Here is a 21,450-nt window from a genome sequence, read left to right on the forward strand (position 1 = left end):
CAAAGCCATGTATCTTTTCACCAGGTTAAACGCATTTTTTGAAATCTAGTTTACTGTAGCAGCGACTTGTTTTAAATCTTATTTGTAAGACCTTGCTGCATGAGCTGCCGCTTCACTGCCTTGAGAGACCTCAAAGCCCAGTAGGTTTGACTGAAGCAAGATGGCGGGTTCTTTGTGAATATTTCTTACTCCAGCTCTGGCAGCGAGCCGACGAAGAGCATTACCAACAGCGATGGGTCTGATTCCCCTATCCAGTAAGGAATGATCTGAATTTTTCGGGAATGCGCCCCACCATGCAGATGTATACGTATTTATATAATATACATTTATGCACAGAATCGGTTGAATTAAAAAGAAATTGAGACTTTGAGTTATGAATATTATTGATTGACTCTCAAGAAATTGTACCAGCTGACATGTTTGCATAGTTACAGCAGACATCGATAAAAGCAGGCAAGTTTTATCAACAAAAAATAGGCCGAGGATATCAATAAAAAAGTCAACTGACGCTAATAAAACGTAGGAAGTAACATCCATTGATATCAGGGATGACTTTCACATATATTAACAGTTCACAATCAGAAAATGGATGCGACTGCTGCTATTTATTATACTTGCTAATATTTACGGAAAGTATTAGAAGAGCCCACAGAGAGTAGCTCATACCAAGAGTAACTACTAACCCCTACTAGTAGTAGCAACTGACACCCTTGGGTGTCAGTTATTTTAATAGTGATGATTCGCAGAAAGCAGCTAACACTGCATTTATTGTTTCCAGCTTACACGTACATCATGGTACGGTGTATTGACGCCGACAGTACGGATCAAAATATATTCATATAATTTCTACATCTTTATTAAATTCATTTCGGACCTGTGACCTTGGGCACTAATATAGAGTAACTAAGGTCCCAGGACCAAAATGTGTCCAATGAAAATGTCCTTACACTAGTGTCTGCTGACACGAGTTTCTGTATCCTCAATGGTGTGTAAACAATCCGTCTGAGCAAAAGTCACTTTTTCCAAACACTTCAAGAAATATACACAGATTTCTGTGGGCTTGAATTTTGTTTAGTTGAACGACTGTATAAATAAAACTAATACAAATAATTGCTGCAGGTTATTTATTTACTAGGTTCACTGGTCTCAAAAGTATCCTTGTTTCCGGATTTCTTACATATGACAGTTTACAACAAAACAGTGACTATGATAATCTCCATTAATTTAATCAGCTTCTGAAAAACATTGAAAATGCAATAAAAATCCTGAAAGTTCTTCATAGGTAAGCAAAACCATCAGGCAAATTATACCTGTTTACTAACAGTGTATTTTAAACATATGTGCTATGTTGTAATCCATTCTGGCCGACATAAATATCTACTATTATTATTATCTACTATTTATCCATGTTTTCAGTGCTATTGTCATCGTTGCTCAGGGTAGCGTAAGATCTCCGCAAACCACCATAGCCGGTTACTAGTAAATCGATGAATGTAAAATGAGAGATGTTCATGGTCATTTATAAGTTAGGGAATATCAGGGATTAGCATTGAGTCTTGTTTGATTTTCCGATTCCATTGGACTTAATAAAATTTTTCTGGAGTAACCTAACTGGTCTCAACATCAGTCTAGATCCATTATACTCAGAGGAAGATGCCGAGTATCTGGCTGATTTGTCTCACTTGCCAAATCTCAGAAAGTTCATATACCCACGTTTGTTTACGTCCTGCGAATCTTCAGAAGAGGCTACGTTGAATGTCTCTTCTTCAGGGCGGATATCTCTGGCCCAGGCGAAAGGACTATGAGGTGGCAGTGACATATACATGCTTGGAGTACCTCTCTTCATGCGCTGAAAAGTTATCTCCCCGGACTCAGGAGACTTGGCATTGTGGACTGCGGAAACATCCCGCTTAGCGAGACGGGAAGGAGTGGAGTTGATGTGATGATCTATTGATCGACCGAACCTGAAACAAAAACATTATGTAAGGTATATTATATCATTTCTAACATATCAACATAAATATAATTTTGTAGAAGGCCATATAATTTGCACCAACTGGTGAGAAGTGCCACAGGAAGATTTAGAATTTAACCCCTGTCGGTGAAAACTTGCCAGGAAGAAGACTTGTGAAGTTACCCCAGCTAGAAAAAAGGAACTCATCAAGAGAGTTGAGTTGTGACGCGATAGCATCAGAGATTATCAGATTATCTGAAATTTTCTTGTCATGCATAAGTTTTATGTAAGTCCATTTATGATTTTTTCTACGTTTAAAGGATTTTTTTTTTAGAATCAAAGCATAATAATCATCCATCTATTTTTTTTTTGTATAAATCAAATCATAATAATCATCTATCTACTTTTTGTATAATTTTTTTTCACTTACAGTTTTCTAAAAAAATTTAAGTCGCTAATTCTGACATGGCGACAAGTATTCAGGAATTACTTGTTTTGGTGAAATAATATTGGTAGAACCAACAAAAAAAAAAGTTAGGTAAAAATACGCCTTTCGAAGGCGTATTTTTACACAATATTGGGCAATTATTGTGAGCACAAAATATTGGGAGAGATTAAAGACTTCCTATTTTAAGCTTGACAAATACTCAGGTACTCTGAAGATGGGAAGAAACTCTTGATAGCTACCGTAGTAACCCTGAACAAACACACGTATATGAGGAGTTAATAAACATTAATTTATATTTTAAACACAAACTAAGAAAGGTGGATTCATCGTCTAAGAAACATTAGCACGATTCCTTAAAATAATAAACTCCACTAACACTTAACCTGAAGTTACCTCCACTAGTATTACTACTAATACTTGCACGAACCATTAAATCTACTGCAACGCCCTTATATTACTTTCACCTCACAGTCTTCTCCAAATATATCATTTGTGTCCTTGTACTGTGTTTATTGGCTTAACAAAGCTCCATGGACTGAAATTTGGCTATAGTAAAATGATCTACCTAAAAAATAAAGATATGCACAGAAATTTTAATCAATTATAAAGCCAATCTTAAACCAAAAAAAATGATAACACAGTTATCATCACTCATTTAGAATCTCCCTTGCCAGAAGTGAGCAGACATCACAATTCAGATAATCGGAATTGCAAGTTTTCCATCGCTCAGTGAGAGGACAAGCTCTCTACTTTCTTTGTCCATGACTCAAGTCCAGCTCACCGGTTTCATAAATTTCTTGTTAAGAGTTTCCTTGCCTCCCCTCCAACTAATATTACGTCAAACCATAAAAACAACTTTACTCCACTTGTGCTAAGATGCTCACAGTAGCTCGCTGGATGCTGAGGCCCCTAGAAACCTTGCCCTTCTTTTGTAATCCATCAAGGGAAGTCCCGACCCTTCCTTTCATCCTTCCTCTTATCTCTGGTTTGCACATGCCTATGGCCTTTCTATTCTGCCCTTTCCTGTCTAAATGACCAGTAGACTTAGCCCTTTGAATTATATTGTTGTAAATCCCACATCATTTTCTAATTTCCACTGTGCAAATGCCGTGCATATTGACCCACACATTGCTCTCAAAATTGACATCTCTAATGCCTCCAGCCTCCACCTTGTTGCAGTGTTTAAATCCCATTCCGCACACCGATATACGTGCTAGTACCACTTTACTTAGGTGTTTTCCTTATTTTTGCCTACATAAAAGCCTCAACAAATCTACCTTTTCCTCGTCAAGTCTATACATTAACTTGTCTTCCAAAGACCCATCTGCCGATATGTTCCCTCACATATATCTCAATACATTCAATTCATCCTTTCAATCTGATGTCCATTTTTTTATTGTCTAGAATTTTTGATACTGTCATCATCTTGCTCGTCTCTACTTTCACCTTTAATTTAATTCGAGTCTGCATTTGTCATGTGCTTCCAATTTCTGTTTTCTCACCTGTATCATTATTCCATTTATTTATTTTCCATATCCTTAAAAAAATCTCTTGCCAACTTCTTGCAATCACATTTTGTTTCATTTTGCCATAAACTCTAATAAATTCTAATTTCCCTGTAACTATAACTTCAAACCACTTTCTGTCTTTTGCAGTTTTCTACTTTTTTTTAAAGTCTTTGATTTCTTTCTCACCTTAAGTAGTTTCGACCACTGTAGCCTTTATTGAAATCAGGTTCACTTAGGTGGTACAAATCGTCAACATTTTCCATCATTGCTTGGCTTCCTGGGAAGAAAAATCTGTGCAGTTCTTTTTCTGGCATATCTATGGAACTGTCAAGTTTCTTGGATGAACCAAAGACGTGACTGGGCTGGCTGAGGGCGGCTGCCATGGGCGGGGCAGGGGCGGCGTGGGCGTATGAACACCATGTGATGGTTGTTAGAAACATCCAAGCTGTTAGAAGCATGATGCTCGACCTAGTGGTAAGAGAAGCAAATATATCAGTGATTTTCCATGGAGATATGTTAGTGAACCTTCAAATATTCTGATATGATTTTGAAATAATATTTCAAACTATAATTTTACAGTATTTCTGTTTCGCTAAATACATTTTTGCACTATATACATAAATATGCCTGAGATGGCTGGTTTTCTCTTTATGAGGGCCGAGCTGTAGCTTCTCTTATGTCTTTAGCTATTGGTTGTAAGAGAGGCTGATCTAACGTTAGTATCTGTCATCTCCAAACTTCTAAGCAATTGTTGTGTATGGACGACAGTAGAACGAATCAGTACATCCGAAACCTGAACCAATCAGGTTCTGGGTATAGCCGGTTGGCCCGTCAGTAGACAGCCAGTCAGCAGGAAACATAACCTATCTGTATAAAATTGAAGTCAGAGACAGAATGACCGAATTATAATGAGTGATATTAGTGATATCAGTGATATTAGTGCTAAAGATACATGGATGTATATAAGCTTAAAGAATTGACAGTGTAAGAAATTTTGATACATCTTTAAATAAAATATCATGAAGCTTGATACCAAGCACAATACCCTTTAAATATTCAGCGTTACATGTCGGGTCAGTAACATAGGAAGCCGCTCACTCCAACAACTTAGGAATTATATACTCTCATGAATGACTTGTTGTGGTTTCATTCCATCCTACATTTTCTTTGCTTCATATTCTCTATTCTCTGTAAATTAATTAAGTCTGACATTAATCTCCAATACACATCTAGTTCAGCCTCTATTGCTATAATATTTAAAATTTTCCCTCACACACACATACTTCTTTCTTATACATTCCGCTTTTGTATCCACTGAAGAACTCTTATCCTTCCATAGACTTTTCAACACACCAGCTACCTTTTTTCTTTCTTAATTTTATAATTAACATTGTCTTTTTCAGACATCACTGCCAACTTCTCCAATCCTAAATATCTAAATGCATTCATTTCTTTTACACTGTTTTTCAACGAAAACTTACAAACTATGTTTTCTTTGCAAAACCTTATTCTAATATCCTCTCAAACTTTTAGCAACCTCTCCATTTTATCTTTCATATCTCCAAAGAACACTGTCTCAAGAGCTATGAGTATCTTTGACAGGTCCCATTTTATATCAGATTAATTATCGTTTGTTCCTATACATGTCCTAATACTCAACATTAGACTCAGTTAAGCCTAAGAAACATTCTTACGTTCGGCCACGGATATAATGTATGCCACGTGGATGAGACTACAGATTGTTGGAACGAGACTAAACAAATGGAACTAGACTGAACTGTTGGAACGAGAACAAAGTGCTCAACAGGTTAGTAGAGGCACCGAGCTGACAGACTACTATTTCAAACACATGAAACAGTGTATGCTTTTGTTACTTTTGTTATAAAGACATATCCTTCAAAAAATCTAATTAAGTGGATGTTATTAGGCCGGTATGGAACAATGGCCTGGCCACTGCTCTAACGGTTTTTTAAGGTTGGCTTGCCAGTGGCTACGAATTCCGCCCGTTCTGTTATTGCTTTGTTATACGGTAACTTAATAAAATTTTCCTTGAATGGTACATTACAATAATATAGGTTTATGGATCTTCAAGTGTCTTTCTCAACTACAAGAAGAAGAATGTGAAGTGATGAACTTGAGCACTTAATAGCGTTCTTTAATCCCCTTGCACATAGGTGACACTCACTACTATGAAGACACTTACCTATCTGGTGCTTCTTGTTGCATCCGAGAAACAGTGAGACTGGGAATGTCTGCCTGGAATGAGGCAACCTGTTGCAATACATCCTTCCTCCTACCTGTTGCTTATATACTGACAAATACCCACTAATGCATCGACATAAAATCAATCCAATACGTCAGCGCCACCGCCTCTGGTAGGCTGGAGCCGCCGTCTTCCCCTCACTTTTTCCCTTGTGTTTGAGACGACTTGTTATGTATGATTACCTTCTCTGGGAGGATTGCATTAATCTTAATGATACCTGATACACATGGAAACTCAATCTTTGGAGCTGGATATTTGTTATTAGCATTTAATGTTTAGTGAAAAATCTGCAAAGATTCTATTGGTGAAATGTTTCTCTCTGTGAGAAACGTAATCAAATCTTTGCCTGATGAAGCTCTAGTCAGAGCTAAAAGTTGTCCTAGTTAAAGCTTTTTCTACAAAGTGTGATTCTTCTTTGCTTTTGTTGCCTCTGTGGTAGTGAATTCAACTTCAGGTTAGAAGCTTAGGGCTGGCTATTAGCTATCTCCTAGTTACTCTACCTTATGCTATATGCAGACTGTTGGGTCTACCCCACCCGACCGCAGATGGGGTGGGGTGTTGTGCGACCGGTGGTTGTTGGCATTCGGCCGGGCCTGTCTTCCTCTTCCAGAGAGAGATCCTGGCGGGTGCCACTCACGTTACCATATACTCCGAAAAAACTTTCCCCTCATTTTCTCCTGTTGTTATTCTTGCAACACTGCAGAGTTCTTGATGACGCACTGAGAAGTGTGAAAGTAATTGAGCTTAAAATTTCCACCTCCCGTGGCTAGTCTTGCAGAATGTTTGGCAGCATTTCTGAAGCCCACTTAAAAAAAATGATGATTTCATCGAGAAACTGCAAAATATCAATATGTCGAATGATTTTACACTAGGAAGTTTTGATGTCACTGCGTTGTTCACGAGAGTCCCTGTTCCCGACTTGCTATCTTACTCGGAAGAAGAATTAAATGAGTTCTCTGGTTTTTGGATAAAAATACCATTATTAAACTGATTAAGCTGTGTGTAGTTGATGTTCAAAAACAGGGAATGGCTATGGGTAATCTGTTGTCCCCCTTATTGAGCAATCTGTATATGGAAATTTTCGAGGCTGGCCTGTTGAAAGATATCCTGCCATATAGAGCTAAATGGTTGAGATATGTGGATGACATCTTGTGTCTTTGGCCAAATGATATGGCCCTTGATACATTTTTACCAAGACTTTACGCTCTAGTCCTGTCTATTAAATTCACCGTGGAGAAAGAGCTGGACTGTAAACTTCCATTCTTAGATGTATTGATACACTGGGTTGATAGAAAGTTTAAGTTTACAGTATATATGAAGGCCACCAATGTGTGCTCATACATTCACTACAATTCCAACCATGAGATGAGAGTTAAAAGGAGTGTATTTCTTATTAAGTTTCTGAGAGTGTGCAGTCCGGAGTTCCTAGATGAAGAAATTAAAAAAATATTTGACATTGGCATGAAACTGAGGTATCCTAACGTGTTTGTGGAATCTGCATCGCTGGCAGCTAACTTATTTTAGAACAGAACCTAGGATAACACGTCAGAACAAGAATGTGCTGGTCCTCCCATATAACAAGAATTTATCTAGCCTGCCGAATGCCCTCAAAAGATTTAATATACAAGTAGTGTTTAAAAATTCACGGACTGTTAGAAGCATCCTGTTAAAGAATTAACCCCAACAGCATGCTGGTGGTGTTTATCCCCTCAAGGAAGGTTCCTTGATGTTGGTGAGGGGCTCTTGATTTAGGGAATTGGATCTGTGCTCCAGTTCCCCGAATTAAGCCTGAATGCCTTCCACATCCCCCCCCCCCAGGCGCTGTATAATCCTCAGGGTTTAGCGCTTCCCCCTTGATTATAATAATAATAATAATGGTGGTGTCTATAGAATTGGTTGCAACGGTTGCAGTCTCTCCTATTTGGGACAGACAATAAAACCATTAGAAGTGAGAATTTCACAACACCGTTATTCGATATGTATAACACAGGAGTCGAACGCGATTTTCAACCATATTAGAACTTGTAATAACCCGGCAAATTGGCAGAAAGCAAGAGTCATCTTCCCTTGTTCCTCTTGGCTTGAAAGGAATATTATGGAATCGGCCATTATTAAGCATGATAAGCATTCATTATACAATATCATTGATGGGTTGTTCAAATTAGATGCATTTTTCGTTGAGGCAGCAGTACACAGTCAAAAATTGGGCTCTTATATGAATGCATTAGATTGTCTAAAATATAGTGCCTATTCTTCCTGAAGTTTCTAAAGGTTGAACCAGAGTTTGCCTCAGAATCATGTGGGATGAATGAATGCGGCCGTCTTCCTTGTAATTGCAGATGCCTCCCTCTTTAAATGCATTAATTTTAATGAACCTCATTTTCTTTTGTAAAGCTTTTAGAAGTTCCCCCTTTAAATGTTCCCGTTTTCTCGTTCTTTTAAATGGGCCTGCCGAAGGAAGGTTACTGGAGTTTACCTGGAAAGGGTTTCGGGGGTCAACGCCCCCTCGGCCCGGTCTGAGACCAGGCCTGATGGTGGATCAGGGTCTGATCAACCAGGCTGTTACTGCTGGCCGCACGCAAACTGATGTACGAACCACAGCCCGGTTGCTCAGGAACTGACTTTAGGTGTCTGTCCAGCGCCGTCTTGAAAGACAGCCAAGGGTCTATTGGTAATCTCCCTTATGTATGCTGGGAGGCAATTGAACAGTCTTGGGCCCCGGACACTTACTGTGTTGTCTCTCAGTGTACTCGTGGTGTCCCTGCTTTTCATTGGCGGAATGTTGCATCTCCTGCCGAGTCTTTTGCTTTCATATGGAGTGATTTTCGTGTGCAGGTTCTTACCAATCCCTCCAGGACCTTCCAAGTGCATATTATCATGTACCTCTCTCGCCTGCGTTCGAGGGAATACAGATCAAGGGTCTTCAACCGTTCCCAGTCGGCTGATGCATGCAGGGGATGAGATGAAAAGCTGTAAGCCTTCTCCCTGAAAGCTGGCTGCCTTGGATCAAACGTGTAGCGCAAGCTACACGCGAAGGTATTGTCCAGTGTGGGTAGATTGGTAAAGCACTGCGTACCTTGTCCTAAGGTTCGTAGGTTCGAGTCTCCTTCAGCCAGAGATCAGTGTTTGTATATATATATATATATATATATATATATATATATATATATATATATATATATATATAATGTATATATTTTTTTTTTTTTTTTTTTTTTTTCAACAAGTCGGCCGTCTCCCACCGAGGCAGGGTGACCCAAAAAAAAGAAAGAAAATCCCCAAAAAGAAAATACTTTCATCATCATTCAACACTTTCACCACACTCACACATTATCACTGCTTTTGCAGAGGTGCTCAGAATACAACAGTTTAGAAGCATATATGTATAGAGATACACAACATATCCCTCCAAACTGCCAATATCCCAAACCCCTCCTTTAAAGTGCAGGCATTGTACTTCCCATTTCCAGGACTCAAGTCCGACTATATGAAAATAACCGGTTTCCCTGAATCCTTTCACTAAATATTACCCTGCTCACACTCCAACAGATCGTCAGGTCCCAAGTATCATTCGTCTCCATTCACTCCTATCTAACACGCTCACGCACGCTTGCTGGAAGTCCAAGCCCCTCACCCACAAAACCTCCTTTACCCCCTCTTTCCAACCCTTTCGAGGACGACCCCTACCCCTCTTTCCTTCCCCTATAGATTTATATGCTTTCCATGTCATTCTACTTTGATCCATTCTCTCTAAATGACCAAACCACCTCAACAACCCCTCTTCTGCCCTCTGACTAATGCTTTTATTAACTCCACACCTTCTCCTAATTTCCACACTCCGAATTTTCTGCATAATATTTTCACCACACATTGCCCTTAGACAGGACATCTCCACTGCCTCCAACCGTCTCCTTGCTGCTGCATTTACCACCCAAGTTTCACATCCATATAAGAGTGTTGGTACTACTATACTTTCATACATTCCCTTCTTTGCCTCCATAGATAACGTTTTTTGACTCCACATATACCTCAACGCACCACTCACCTTTTTTCCCTCATCAATTCTATGATTAACCTCATCCTTCATAAATCCATCCGCCGACACGTCAACTCCCAAGTATCTGAAAACATTCACTTCTTCCATACTCCTCCTCCCCAATTTGATATCCAATTTTTCTTTATCTAAATCATTTGATACCCTCATCACCTTACTCTTTTCTATGTTCACTTTCAACTTTCTACCTTTACACACATTCTCAAACTCATCCACTAACCTTTGTAATTTTTCTTTAGAATCTCCCATAAGCACAGTATCATCAGCAAAAAGTAACTGTGTCAATTCCCATTTTGAATTTGATTCCCCATAATTTAATCCCACCCCTCTCCCGAACACCCTAGCATTTACTTCTTTTACAACCCCATCTATAAATATATTAAACAACCATGGTGACATTACACATCCCTGTCTAAGACCTACTTTTACCGGGAAGTATTCTCCCTCTCTTCTACACACCCTAACCTGAGCCTCACTATCCTCATAAAAGCTCTTTACAGCATTTAGTAACTTACCACCTATTCCATATACTTGCAACATCTGCCACATTGCTCCTCTATCCACTCTATCATATGCCTTTTCTAAATCCATAAATGCAATAAAAACTTCCCTACCTTTATCTAAATACTGTTCACATATATGTTTCAATGTAAACACTTGATCTACACATCCCCTACCCACTCTGAAGCCTCCTTGCTCGTCCGCAATTCTACATTCTGTCTTACCTCTAATTCTTTCAATTATAACTCTACCGTATACTTTTCCTGGTATACTCAGTAAACTTTTTCCTCTATAATTTTTACAATCTCTTTTGTCCCCTTTCCCTTTATATAAAGGGACTATACATGCTCTCCGCCAATCCCTAGGTACCTTCCCCTCTTTCATACATTTATTAAACAAAAGTACCAACCACTCCAACACTATATCCCCCCCTGCTTTTAACATTTCTGTCATATATATATATATGGATCCTCAGAGAAAAGAATAAACTTGCTTCAGGGAAAACTCAAGGTTTTCCCTATATTTCAAGTATGTTTTATTCAAAGACAAAATACATTGGCCAAACATTCACAAAAATTCAACAGAAATTGAAACAACATAGGTAACTCAGAGCTACATCTCGAATAATTCGTCCAGCTCCCCTGCGGTGGGCCGTGTGCTCAGAATGCTGCAGGCATTTCCTCTCTGGATCGCAACACTGAGTCTCTGAAAGAGAAAGCTGGTCGCCCTGTGGTCCTTGGTTTCTATGATGAGCTTTTCACCCAGTTCATTGAGGAACTTTAGAGCACACTTGCCCATGCTCCAAGGGTCTCCGACCCTATTGGAATGACGTTATAGCAAGGGGGAATGTCTTCATATTTTCGGATCTTTTGGGTCTCCCTTTGGTTGGCAGCTCCATCCCCTTCCACTATGGAGTATGGCAAGTAGGTGTCTGCCAATGTGGCAGCACAGGTGTAGTCCCAGGCAATCTGCTTTCCATCCTTCCAGGGTAGCATAGTGGCTCCATCAGGACGCTTTTGACTTCCATCGGACCTCTGTACTTGGGGTTCTCAAGTACTTATATATACAGTGGACCCCCGCATAGCGAACGCCTTGCATAGCGAACAATCCGCATAGCGAACGCTTTGTTCGCTGAAATTTTGCCCCGCATAGTAGACAAAAACCCGCTCAGCGAACTTCGTCCGAGACGCGTCCAATGTGGGCCCTCAGCCAGCCTCACATGTGCCGCCCGTCCCATTGTTTACCAGCTAGCCTCCGCGGTAACATTCAAGCATACACTCGGAATATTTCGTATTATTACAGTGTTTTCGGTGCTGTTTCTGGAAAATAAGTGACCATGGGCCCCAAGAAAGCTTCTAGTGCCAACCCTGTGGTAAAAAGGGTGAGAATTAGTATGGAAATTAAGAAAGATTTTGAAGGGTTTGGGGCTAACCCTGAGAAGCCTATGCCAGTTGTGGAATCCATTGTGCCTACTTCAAAAATTAAGGAAATGTGTGCACAGTGGGTTGAACTGCAAACCTTTATGGATGAAAATCACCCTGACACAGCTGTTGCAAGCCGTGCTGGTGACTATTTCAATGACAATGTTATGGCCCATTTTAGGAAAGTCTTGAAGGAACGGGAGGTACAGAGCTCTATGGACAGATTTGTTGTGCGACAGAGGTCCAGTGACTCTCAAGCTGGTCCTAGTGGCATTAAAAGAAGAAGGGAAGTAACCCCGGAAAAGGACTTGCTACCTCAAGTCCTAATGGAAGGGGATTCCCCTTCTAAACAGTAAGAAGATAATGCTCTCCCCTCCTCCCATCCCATCAATCATCACCAGATCTTCAATAAAAGTAAGTGTCATGTAATTGTGCATGCCTTTCTCAGTTTGTGTGTACTAAAATTAACATTTTTTTGTGGTAAAAAAATTTTTTTTTCATACTTTTGGGTGTCTTGCACGGATTAATTTTATTTCCATTATTTCTTATGGGGAAAATTAATTCGCATAGCGAACATTTCGCATAACGACCAGCCCTCTTGCACGGATTAAGTTCGCTATGCGGGGGTCCACTGTATATATGTAGGCAGCACTGACCAACATCTCTTATTAAATGTGTCTTATTTTTATAATAATAATAAAATCTTTATTTACTACAAGTACATATACAAGGTATACAGTCCTGGCTGACATCAGTGATATACTACTATACAGAAAGCCTTTTGTTATGCAGAACATTTCGAGGAAATTAGGTCAATTTTGCCCCGGGATACGACCCACAGAAATCAACTAACACCCAGGTACCCATTTTACTGATGGGGAACATATACAACAGGTGTAAAGAAACACGCCCAATGTTTCTACCCTGGCTGGGACTCGAACCCAGGCCCTCGCCATGTGAAGCGAGAGCTTTAGCCACCAGGCCACCAGAGCCCCAATTTTGTTTTTCTTTTTTGGATTTTTTATTTAACTCTATCACAGGCAGTGACAAATTGTGGAATGATATTTTCAAACTTTTCACAGGTTGAATTCACTACCATAAGTGGCAACAAAAGTGAAGAAGACTCACACTTTGTAGTAAAAGCCTCAACTAGGACAACTTTTAGCTCTGACTAGAGCTTCATCAGGCAAAGATTTGATTACGTTTCTCACATTTCACCAATAGAAATTTTGCGGATTTTTCACTAAACATTAAATGCTAATAACAAATATCCAGCTCCCACCATTGAGTTTCCCTGTGTATCAGGTATCATTAAGATTAATGCAATCCTCCCAGTGAAGGTAATCACACATAATAAGTCTTAACCACAAGGGAAAAAGTGAAGGAAAGATGGCGGCTCCAGCCTACCAGAGGCGGTGGCGCTGACGTATCAGATTGATTTTTTGTCGATGCATTAGTGGATATTTGTCAGTATATAAGCAACAGGTAGGAGGAAGGATGTATTACAACAGTTTGCCTCATTCCAGGCAGACATTCCTAGTCTCATTGTTTCTCGGACACAACAACAAGCACCAGATAGGTAAGTGTTTTCAAAGTAGTGGGTGTCACCTATGTGCAAGGGGATTAAAGAACGCTATTAAGTGCTCAAGTTCATCATTTCTCATTCTTCTTCTTGTGGTTGAGATAAACACTTGAAGATCCATCCACTTTTATTGTTATAATGTACCATTCGAGGAAAACTTTATGAAGTTACTGTATAATAAAGCAATTAACAGAACGGGTGGGATTCGAATCATTGCCAATCCAACCATAAAACTGTCAGGGCAGTGCCCAGGCCATTGTTCCATACCGGCCGAATAAGATCTACTTAAACAGAATTTTTGAAGGATATGTCATTTATCCTTAAAATGACATATATTTTATCCGAAGCCGAACGGATTCGGATAAAATATTTCTTAGGCTGAACTGAGCCTCAATGTCCACTGGATTTATGCTTACAAGTTTATCACCTAAAGGAGCTTTCATGAGTTTATCAAGTCACACTAGGAGAAAACAGGTATCTGTTTCTAAGCTTTTATGATCAAAGAATGAAAAACTCCTCGAATGGTAACTCAGCGTTAAATAATAATGAGGACATAAGAGAACAAATATCTTTTTTTCAGTAAAGAATTTACATGATAATGACTTCTTAAAGAATAAAAGGCACTATACCGTGACTCATTCCATAAATGTAAGATCCCAAATGTAAGTTCACTGGAAATCTTTCAACTTTAAAATGTATTAAAGTCTATTTTTTAATAATATTTGTGTGCTGTTCATATAATATTTAAATATTTAAATCCTGGATTAAGGAATGCAACACAACTCATAGATGACTTCTTGAAAAAAATAGCCAAATGTTGAAAATTAAGAGGAGAATTATGCTCAGGTTGGAGCATGAGATAAAAAATATTTTTTTTCCAATTAAAGTAGTTGCATTTATAGTTAATATCGAGAGTTAGGACATGTACAGCAACAAAAGATAATTAATCTGATATAAAATGGGACCTGTCAAAGATGCTCATAGCTCTTGAGACAGTGTTCTTTGGAGATATAAAAGATAAAATGGAGAGGTTGCTAAAAGTTTGAGAGGAGGTTAAAATAAGGTTTTATAAGAAAAAACAGTTTGTAAGATTTCGTTGAAAAACAACTTAAAGGAGGTGAATGCATTTAGATATTTAGGATTGGAGAAGTTGGCAGTGATGTCTGAAAAAGACAATGTTAATTATAAAATTAAGAAAGAAAAAAGGTAGCTGGTGTGTTGAAAAGTCTATGGAAGGATAAGAGTTCTTCAGTGGATACAAAAGCGGAATGTATAAGAAAGAAGTATGTGTGTGTGAGGAAAAATTTTAAATATTATAGCAATAGAGGCTGAAGTAGATGTGTATTGGAGATTAATGTCAGACTTAAATAACTTGCAGAGAATAAGGAGGAAGAAAATGTGGGATGGAATTAAATCCTGGGTTGTTGGAGTGAGTGGCTCCCTATGTTACTGACGCGACACGTTAATTTGAACCTATACTTTATTGTAATTTGGTCATCTCAATGATTCTGCACTTTTTATCGCGTCACATCCCCCTAATCTTTAAATCAGTCAAGAGAGTATTCTGGTCTTTCACAATATTACACATATCAAAAGACACTGCATCACTTTTGATCCTACTATCTCTGACTTCACTTTTATAAAGATAGGTGATCTGTTTCCTGCTGACTGGTTCTCTACTGATGGGCCAATCGACTATATCCAGATTGATGATTACTTTCTGATTGGTTGAGGTTTCGGTTGCACTGATTCATTCTACTGTTATCCATATACGTACAACAATTGCTTAGAAACTGCGAGATGACAGATACTAACATAAGATCAGCCTCGGTCCTTACAAATAGAAAACCAGTCATCTTAGACACGTTCATGTATGCAGTCAGTTCAAAAATGTGTTTATTAACGATATAGAAGTAATATTATAGTTTTAAATACTATTTTTAAATTTAAGTATTGTAGTTTTAAATATTGTTTTAAAAATATATCAGAATATGTTACGACTTTGATGTCGTAACTTAAAGGAAATGGTCCTGGCCCCTAAATGGCTGCTTAATCTACTGTCTAGGGGCATTTAAATTACACTGAAAAACACAGGAACTCTAGGACCAGCATGTACTCATACAAATTATGAAGCATGAGTGCAAATAATTAACGCTGTATAAGGAAGGACATAAAAACTCACCTATACAAAAATATATATAATAATATAAACTTACATACAACTTACAATCTACTCCAAAAAAGCACCACACTGCAGTTCACATTAACTCACTGCTACTAATGAGTTAAAATATATAAACTGGGAGGCTTTTTCACACCCCGCTTTTCCTTCCTGCCGGCTACTTAGGCTACATTTAAAATATTAAATGCTCTCCAAAACACTGGCCCGTCCACACCAAAACAGTATACACTAAAAAAAACCTACCCAGAACCACATACTCACACCGCTACGTAGCATCTTGGTTCCTCTCCTGTGCGTAACCTACTCCTAAACACACCTCATCGGCTCGTGTCCTGGCCACTGCCTGACTCACAGGAATAAAACGCGTTCGCTTTCAGGAAATAATACACGTCCACTTTCAGTATACTACAAGGAAAATGACATTATATATTGAGCGTTATTTTATATATTTTTTTAAATACAGTACTCCGTAATATGTATTTGAAGGTTCTCTAATATATATCTATGGATAATCACTGACATATTTACTTCTCTAACCAATAGGTCGAGCATCATGTGTCTGGCAGCTTGGATGTTTCTAACAATCATCACATGGTGTTCATACGCCCACGCCGCCCCTGCCCCGCCCATGGCAGCCGCCCTCAGTCAGCCCAATCACATCTTTGGTTCATCCAAGAAACTTGATAATTCCATAGATTTGCCAGAAAAGGAATTACAAAGATTTTTCTTCCCAGGAAGCCAAGCAATGATGGAAAATGTTGACGATTTGTACCACTTAAGTGAACCTGATTCCAATAAAGGCTACAGTGGTCGAAACTACTTAAGGTGAGAAAGAAATCAAAGACTTTAAAAAAAAAGTAGAAAACTGCAAAAGGCAGAAAGTGGTTTGAAGTTATAGTTACAGGGAAATTAGAATTTATTAGAGTTTATGGCAAAATGAAACAAAATGTGATTGCAAGAAGTTGGCAAGAGATTTTTTTAAGGATAAGGAAAGTAAACAGATGGAATAATAATACAGGAAAGAAAACAGAAAATAGAAGCACATAACAAATGCAGACTCGAATTAATTTAAAGGTGAAAGTAGAGACGAGCAAGATGATGACAGTATAAAAAATTCTAGACAATAAAAAAATGGACATCAGATTGAAAGGATGAATTGAATGTATTGAGATATATGTGGGGGAACATATGGGCAGATGGGTCTTTGGAAGACAAGTTAATGTATAGACTTTACAAGGAAAAGGTAGATTTGTTGAGGCTTTTATGTAGGCAAAAAATAAGGAAAACACCTAAGTAAAGTGGTACTAACACGTATATCTGTGTGCGGAATGGGATTTAAACACTGCAACAAGGTGGAGGCTGGAGGCATTAGAGATGTCAATTTTGAGAGCAATGTGTGGGTCAATATGCAGGCATTTGTAGAGTAGAATTAAGAAAATGATGTGGGATTACCAACCATATAATTCAAAGGGCTAAGATGAGGTTGTTGAAGTCTACTAAACATTTAGACAGGATGGAGCAAAATAGAAAGGCCATAGGCATGTGTAAATCAGAGATAGAATGAAGGAAGGAAGCATCGGGACCTCCCATGATGGATTACAAAAAAGGGAAAGGTTTCTAGAAGCCTCAGCATCCAGTGAGCATCTTAACATGAGTGGAGAAAAGTTGTTTTTATGGTTTGACGTAATATTAGTTGGAGGGGAGGCAATGAAACTCTTAACAAGAAATTCATGAAAGCCGGTGAGCTGGACTTGAGTCATGGACAAAGAAAGTAGAGAGCTTGTCCTCTCACTGAGCGATGGAAAACTTGCAATTCCGATGGTCATTTGAACTGGCAAGAGAGATTCTAAATGAGTGATGATGACTGAGTCAATTTTATTATAACAGTCATTGTATCTTGGTTTAAGATGGGCTGGAGAATTAATTAAAATTTCTATACATATTTATACACATACCCTTATTTTTTTTAGGTAGAACGACTCATACACAAACAAGAAAATATTTTACTGTAGCCACATTTCGCTTCTTGGAGGTTTGTTAAGCTAATACACACAGTATAAGGACACAAATGATATATGTGGAGAACACTGTGAGGTGACAGGAATATAAGGGCGTTGTTGGTTCATACTAGTATTAGTAGTAATACTAGTGGAGGTAACTTCAGGTTAAGTGTTAGTGGAGTTTATTATTTTAAGAAATTGTGCTAATGTTTCATAGACGATGAAGCCGCCTTTCTGTGTTTAAAATGGAGCACATAAGAAATAGTCTTGAAGAGGACTGGCACCACTTGAATTGTCTGCTGATAATCTCTGATGCTATCGCTTTACAACTCAGCTCTCTTGATGGAGTTCTTTTTTCCTTTTTTCTTCCTGGCCAGTTTTCAACGACTGGGGTTAAATTCTAAATCTTCTTCCTGCAGCACGTCTCACTAGATGGAGCAAATTATAGGGCATTCCGTGAAATTATATTTCTGTTCATATGTTAGAAATAATATAATACACCCTCTGTTTCAGGTTCGGTCGATCAATAGATCGTCACATCAACTCCACTCCTTCCCGTCTCGTTAAGCGGGATGTTTCCGCAGTCCACAATGCCAAGTCTCCTGAGTCCGGGGAGATAACTTTTCAGCGCATGAAGAGAGGTACTCCAAGCATGTATATGTCACTGCCACCTCATAGTCCCTTCGCCTGGGCCAGAGATATTCGCCCTGAAGAAGAGACATTCAACGTAGCCTCTTCTGAAGATTCGCAGGACGTAAACAAACGTGGGTATATGAACTTTCTGAGATTTGGCAAGTGAGACAAATCAGCCAAATATTCGGCAGTTGAGATCAGTCAGATTACTGCAAAAAAAAATTATCAGGTCCAATGGAATCGGAAAATCAAATGAGACCCAGTCCTAATCCCTGATATTCTTTAATCTGTAAATGACCATGGATATCTCTCATTTTACCTTCATTAGTATACTAATAACCGCCTGTGATGGTGTGCGGAGATCTTGCGCTACCTTGAGCATCGATGACAATAGCACTGAAAACTCGGATAATAATGGTTACAGTATCTCAGAAAATAGTAGATATTTATGTCGGTCTGAATGGATTACAACATAGCACATATGTCTAAAAACAGTTAGTAAACAAGTATAATTTGTTTGATGGTTTTGCTTAAAAATGTAGTTCTTACATATTACTGACTGAAATCTATTTTTTATCTCTGTTCGGTATTCGTTGAGAAGATATATGTTTATACAGTTTAATAATCACCCTATGTACCTATAAAGAACTTTCAGAATTTTTACTGCATTTTCAACATTTTTCATAGGCTGATTAAATTTGTGGAAATTATCATAGTCTCTGTTTTGTTGTAAACTCTCACATGTAAGAAATCCTGACACTCAGTGATATTTTCTGAGACCAGTGAACTTAGTAAATAAATAGCCCGTGACAATTATTTGTATTAGTTTTATTTATACAGTCGTTCAACGAAACAAAATTCAAGCCCACAGAAATCTGTGTATTACACAGATATATTTCTTGAAGTGTTTTGGAGAAGTGACTTTTGCTCAGACGGATTGCTCACAGACCATTGATAATATTGAAACTAGTGTCAGCAGATATTTAGTGTAAGGACATTTTAATTAGATACACTTTGGTCCTGGGACTTTGGTTACTCTATGTTAGTCCAAAGGTCACAGGACCGAAATAAATTTAATAAAGATGTCGAAAGTATATGAACTTGGTTTGATCTGTACTGTCGGTATCAACACACCGTACCAGGATGTATGTGTAATCTGGAAACATAATATAAGCAGTGTCAGCTGTTTTCTGTGAATCATCATTATTAAAATAGCTAACTAGTAACTACTAACCACTACCAGTAGTAACAACTTTGCATGCTATACGGAGAGTGGTGGAGTACCTAGAAAGAAGCAAGCTATCCACGACAACCAGCACGGTTTCAGGGAAAGAAAATCCTATGTCACAAACATACTGGAGTTTTATGACAGGGTAAGAGAAGTAAGAATAGAGAGACGGGTGGGTAGACTGCATTTTCTTGGACTGAAAGAAGGCTTTCGACACAGTTCCACACAACAGATTAGTGCAAAAGCTAGAAGATCAAGCATTCATAACAGGAAAGACACTGAAATGGATGAAAGAATACTTGACAAGGAGGTAACAACGAGTCTTGGTACGTGACGAGGGCGACAGTGACAAGCGGGGTTTCACAGTTGTCAGTCCTAAGGCAGGTGCTATTTCTGGTATATGTGAATTACTTGCCGGAAGGGATAGACTCAGAAATGTCCCTGTTTGCAGATGATGTGAAGTTAATGAAGAGAATTTAATCGGATGAGGATCAGACAGGACTACAAAGGGACCTGGACAGGCTGCAAGCCTGGTTCAGCAAGTGGCTCCTGGAATTTAACCCCAACAATTGCAAAGTCATGAAGATCGGGGAAGGTCAAAGAAGACCGCAGACATAGTACAGGCTAGGGGGGAAGGCGCAAAGACTGCAAACCTCACTCAAGGAAAATGATCTTGAGGTGAGTATAATACCGATTCAGATTCAGATTCTTTATTTCTTTGCAAGTTTACAATAGGACTGACATGTTGTAGGGAGTCTTATTTAATTAGATAGTTTACAGTGCGTAATTACAAAAAAAAATTGCAGTGCAAAGAGAGCCATTGTCATGCCTAGGCATTATGGGCAGACTAAAATTAATGGGTTACTGACTAACTTAATAATTGACAAGTAGATCATAGTTTGTTAAAATTCAACATCTGTTTTTATATATAGCAAACAGTAAATTACAATATGGGAATAATACAATGGGACAAGTTGAAAGTAGTATACAGGCTGTATATATCACTAGTAAAATGACTAAATTACAATATGGGAATATTACATGGGTCGTGTTGAAAGTAGTTTACATTATTAGATTGGTGCAATTGAGTATAAGTCAGAACAATGTTGCGCAGGTAATGATTTTTTACAATGTAGTATTAAGTAATGTAATGAACTTTGAGCCTCTAGTTTTGAAGTCTAGAGATTTAGGTGAGTGACACTGTGATCCATAGCACGGTATGCGATAAGGGAGGTGAATTAGAAAGCTGCTTGGAAGCTGTTTAGTTTCGGGTGATGAGGTGATTTCTAAGAAGAGTCTAAACTGATGTGCAGGCAGTGAATTCCAAATCTTAGGGCCCTTTATGTGCATAGCATTTTTGCACAGGGAGAGATGGACACGAGGGATATCAAAGAGTGTTCTGTGTCTTGTATTATGGTTATGTGTTCTGTTGCAGTTGTCAAGACGAAGTTTAAGAGGAGGGGTTATATTAGAGTGCAGTGTACTATGTATGTAGCAGGCACAATAAAAAGTGTGGGTGTTTTTGTATATCGAGTAAGTTAAGACTCTTGAATAGTGGCGGAGTAGGCTGTCTCGAGTTGGAATTAGTTATCACTCGGACTACTGTTTTTTGTTGGGTTATTAAGGGTCTGAGGAGATTTACTGTAGTTGACCCCCATGCACAGACTCCATAGGTG

At 38.6% G+C, this 21,450-nt stretch overlaps 1 protein-coding gene across 1 annotated transcript; it reads left to right on the forward strand.

The window, feature by feature from the left end:
- Positions 1–16,466: 16,466 nt before the first annotated feature.
- Positions 16,467–21,228, forward strand: LOC128703716 (uncharacterized). Its single transcript, XM_070101392.1, has 3 exons — positions 16,467–16,738; positions 18,427–18,708; positions 21,210–21,228. The coding sequence occupies exons 1-3, from the start codon at positions 16,467–16,469 to the stop codon at positions 21,226–21,228; spliced, it is 573 nt and encodes a 190-aa protein (XP_069957493.1).
- The last annotated feature ends 222 nt before the right edge of the window (positions 21,229–21,450 follow it).

Source organism: Cherax quadricarinatus, chromosome 76 (assembly GCF_038502225.1).
Source record: "Cherax quadricarinatus isolate ZL_2023a chromosome 76, ASM3850222v1, whole genome shotgun sequence".
NCBI classification, from domain to species: Eukaryota; Metazoa; Arthropoda; class Malacostraca; order Decapoda; family Parastacidae; genus Cherax; species Cherax quadricarinatus.

What these genes read in the sequence shown, in the direction of transcription:
- LOC128703716 (XM_070101392.1), top strand. Translation starts at nt 16,467, where the DNA reads ATGTGTCTGGCAGCTTGGATGTTTCTAACAATCATCACATGGTGTTCA. An exon ending in AGTGGTCGAAACTACTTAAG is followed by an intron (nt 16,739 to 18,426) that starts GTGAGAAAGAAA and finishes CCTCTGTTTCAG; the next exon opens with GTTCGGTCGATCAATAGATC.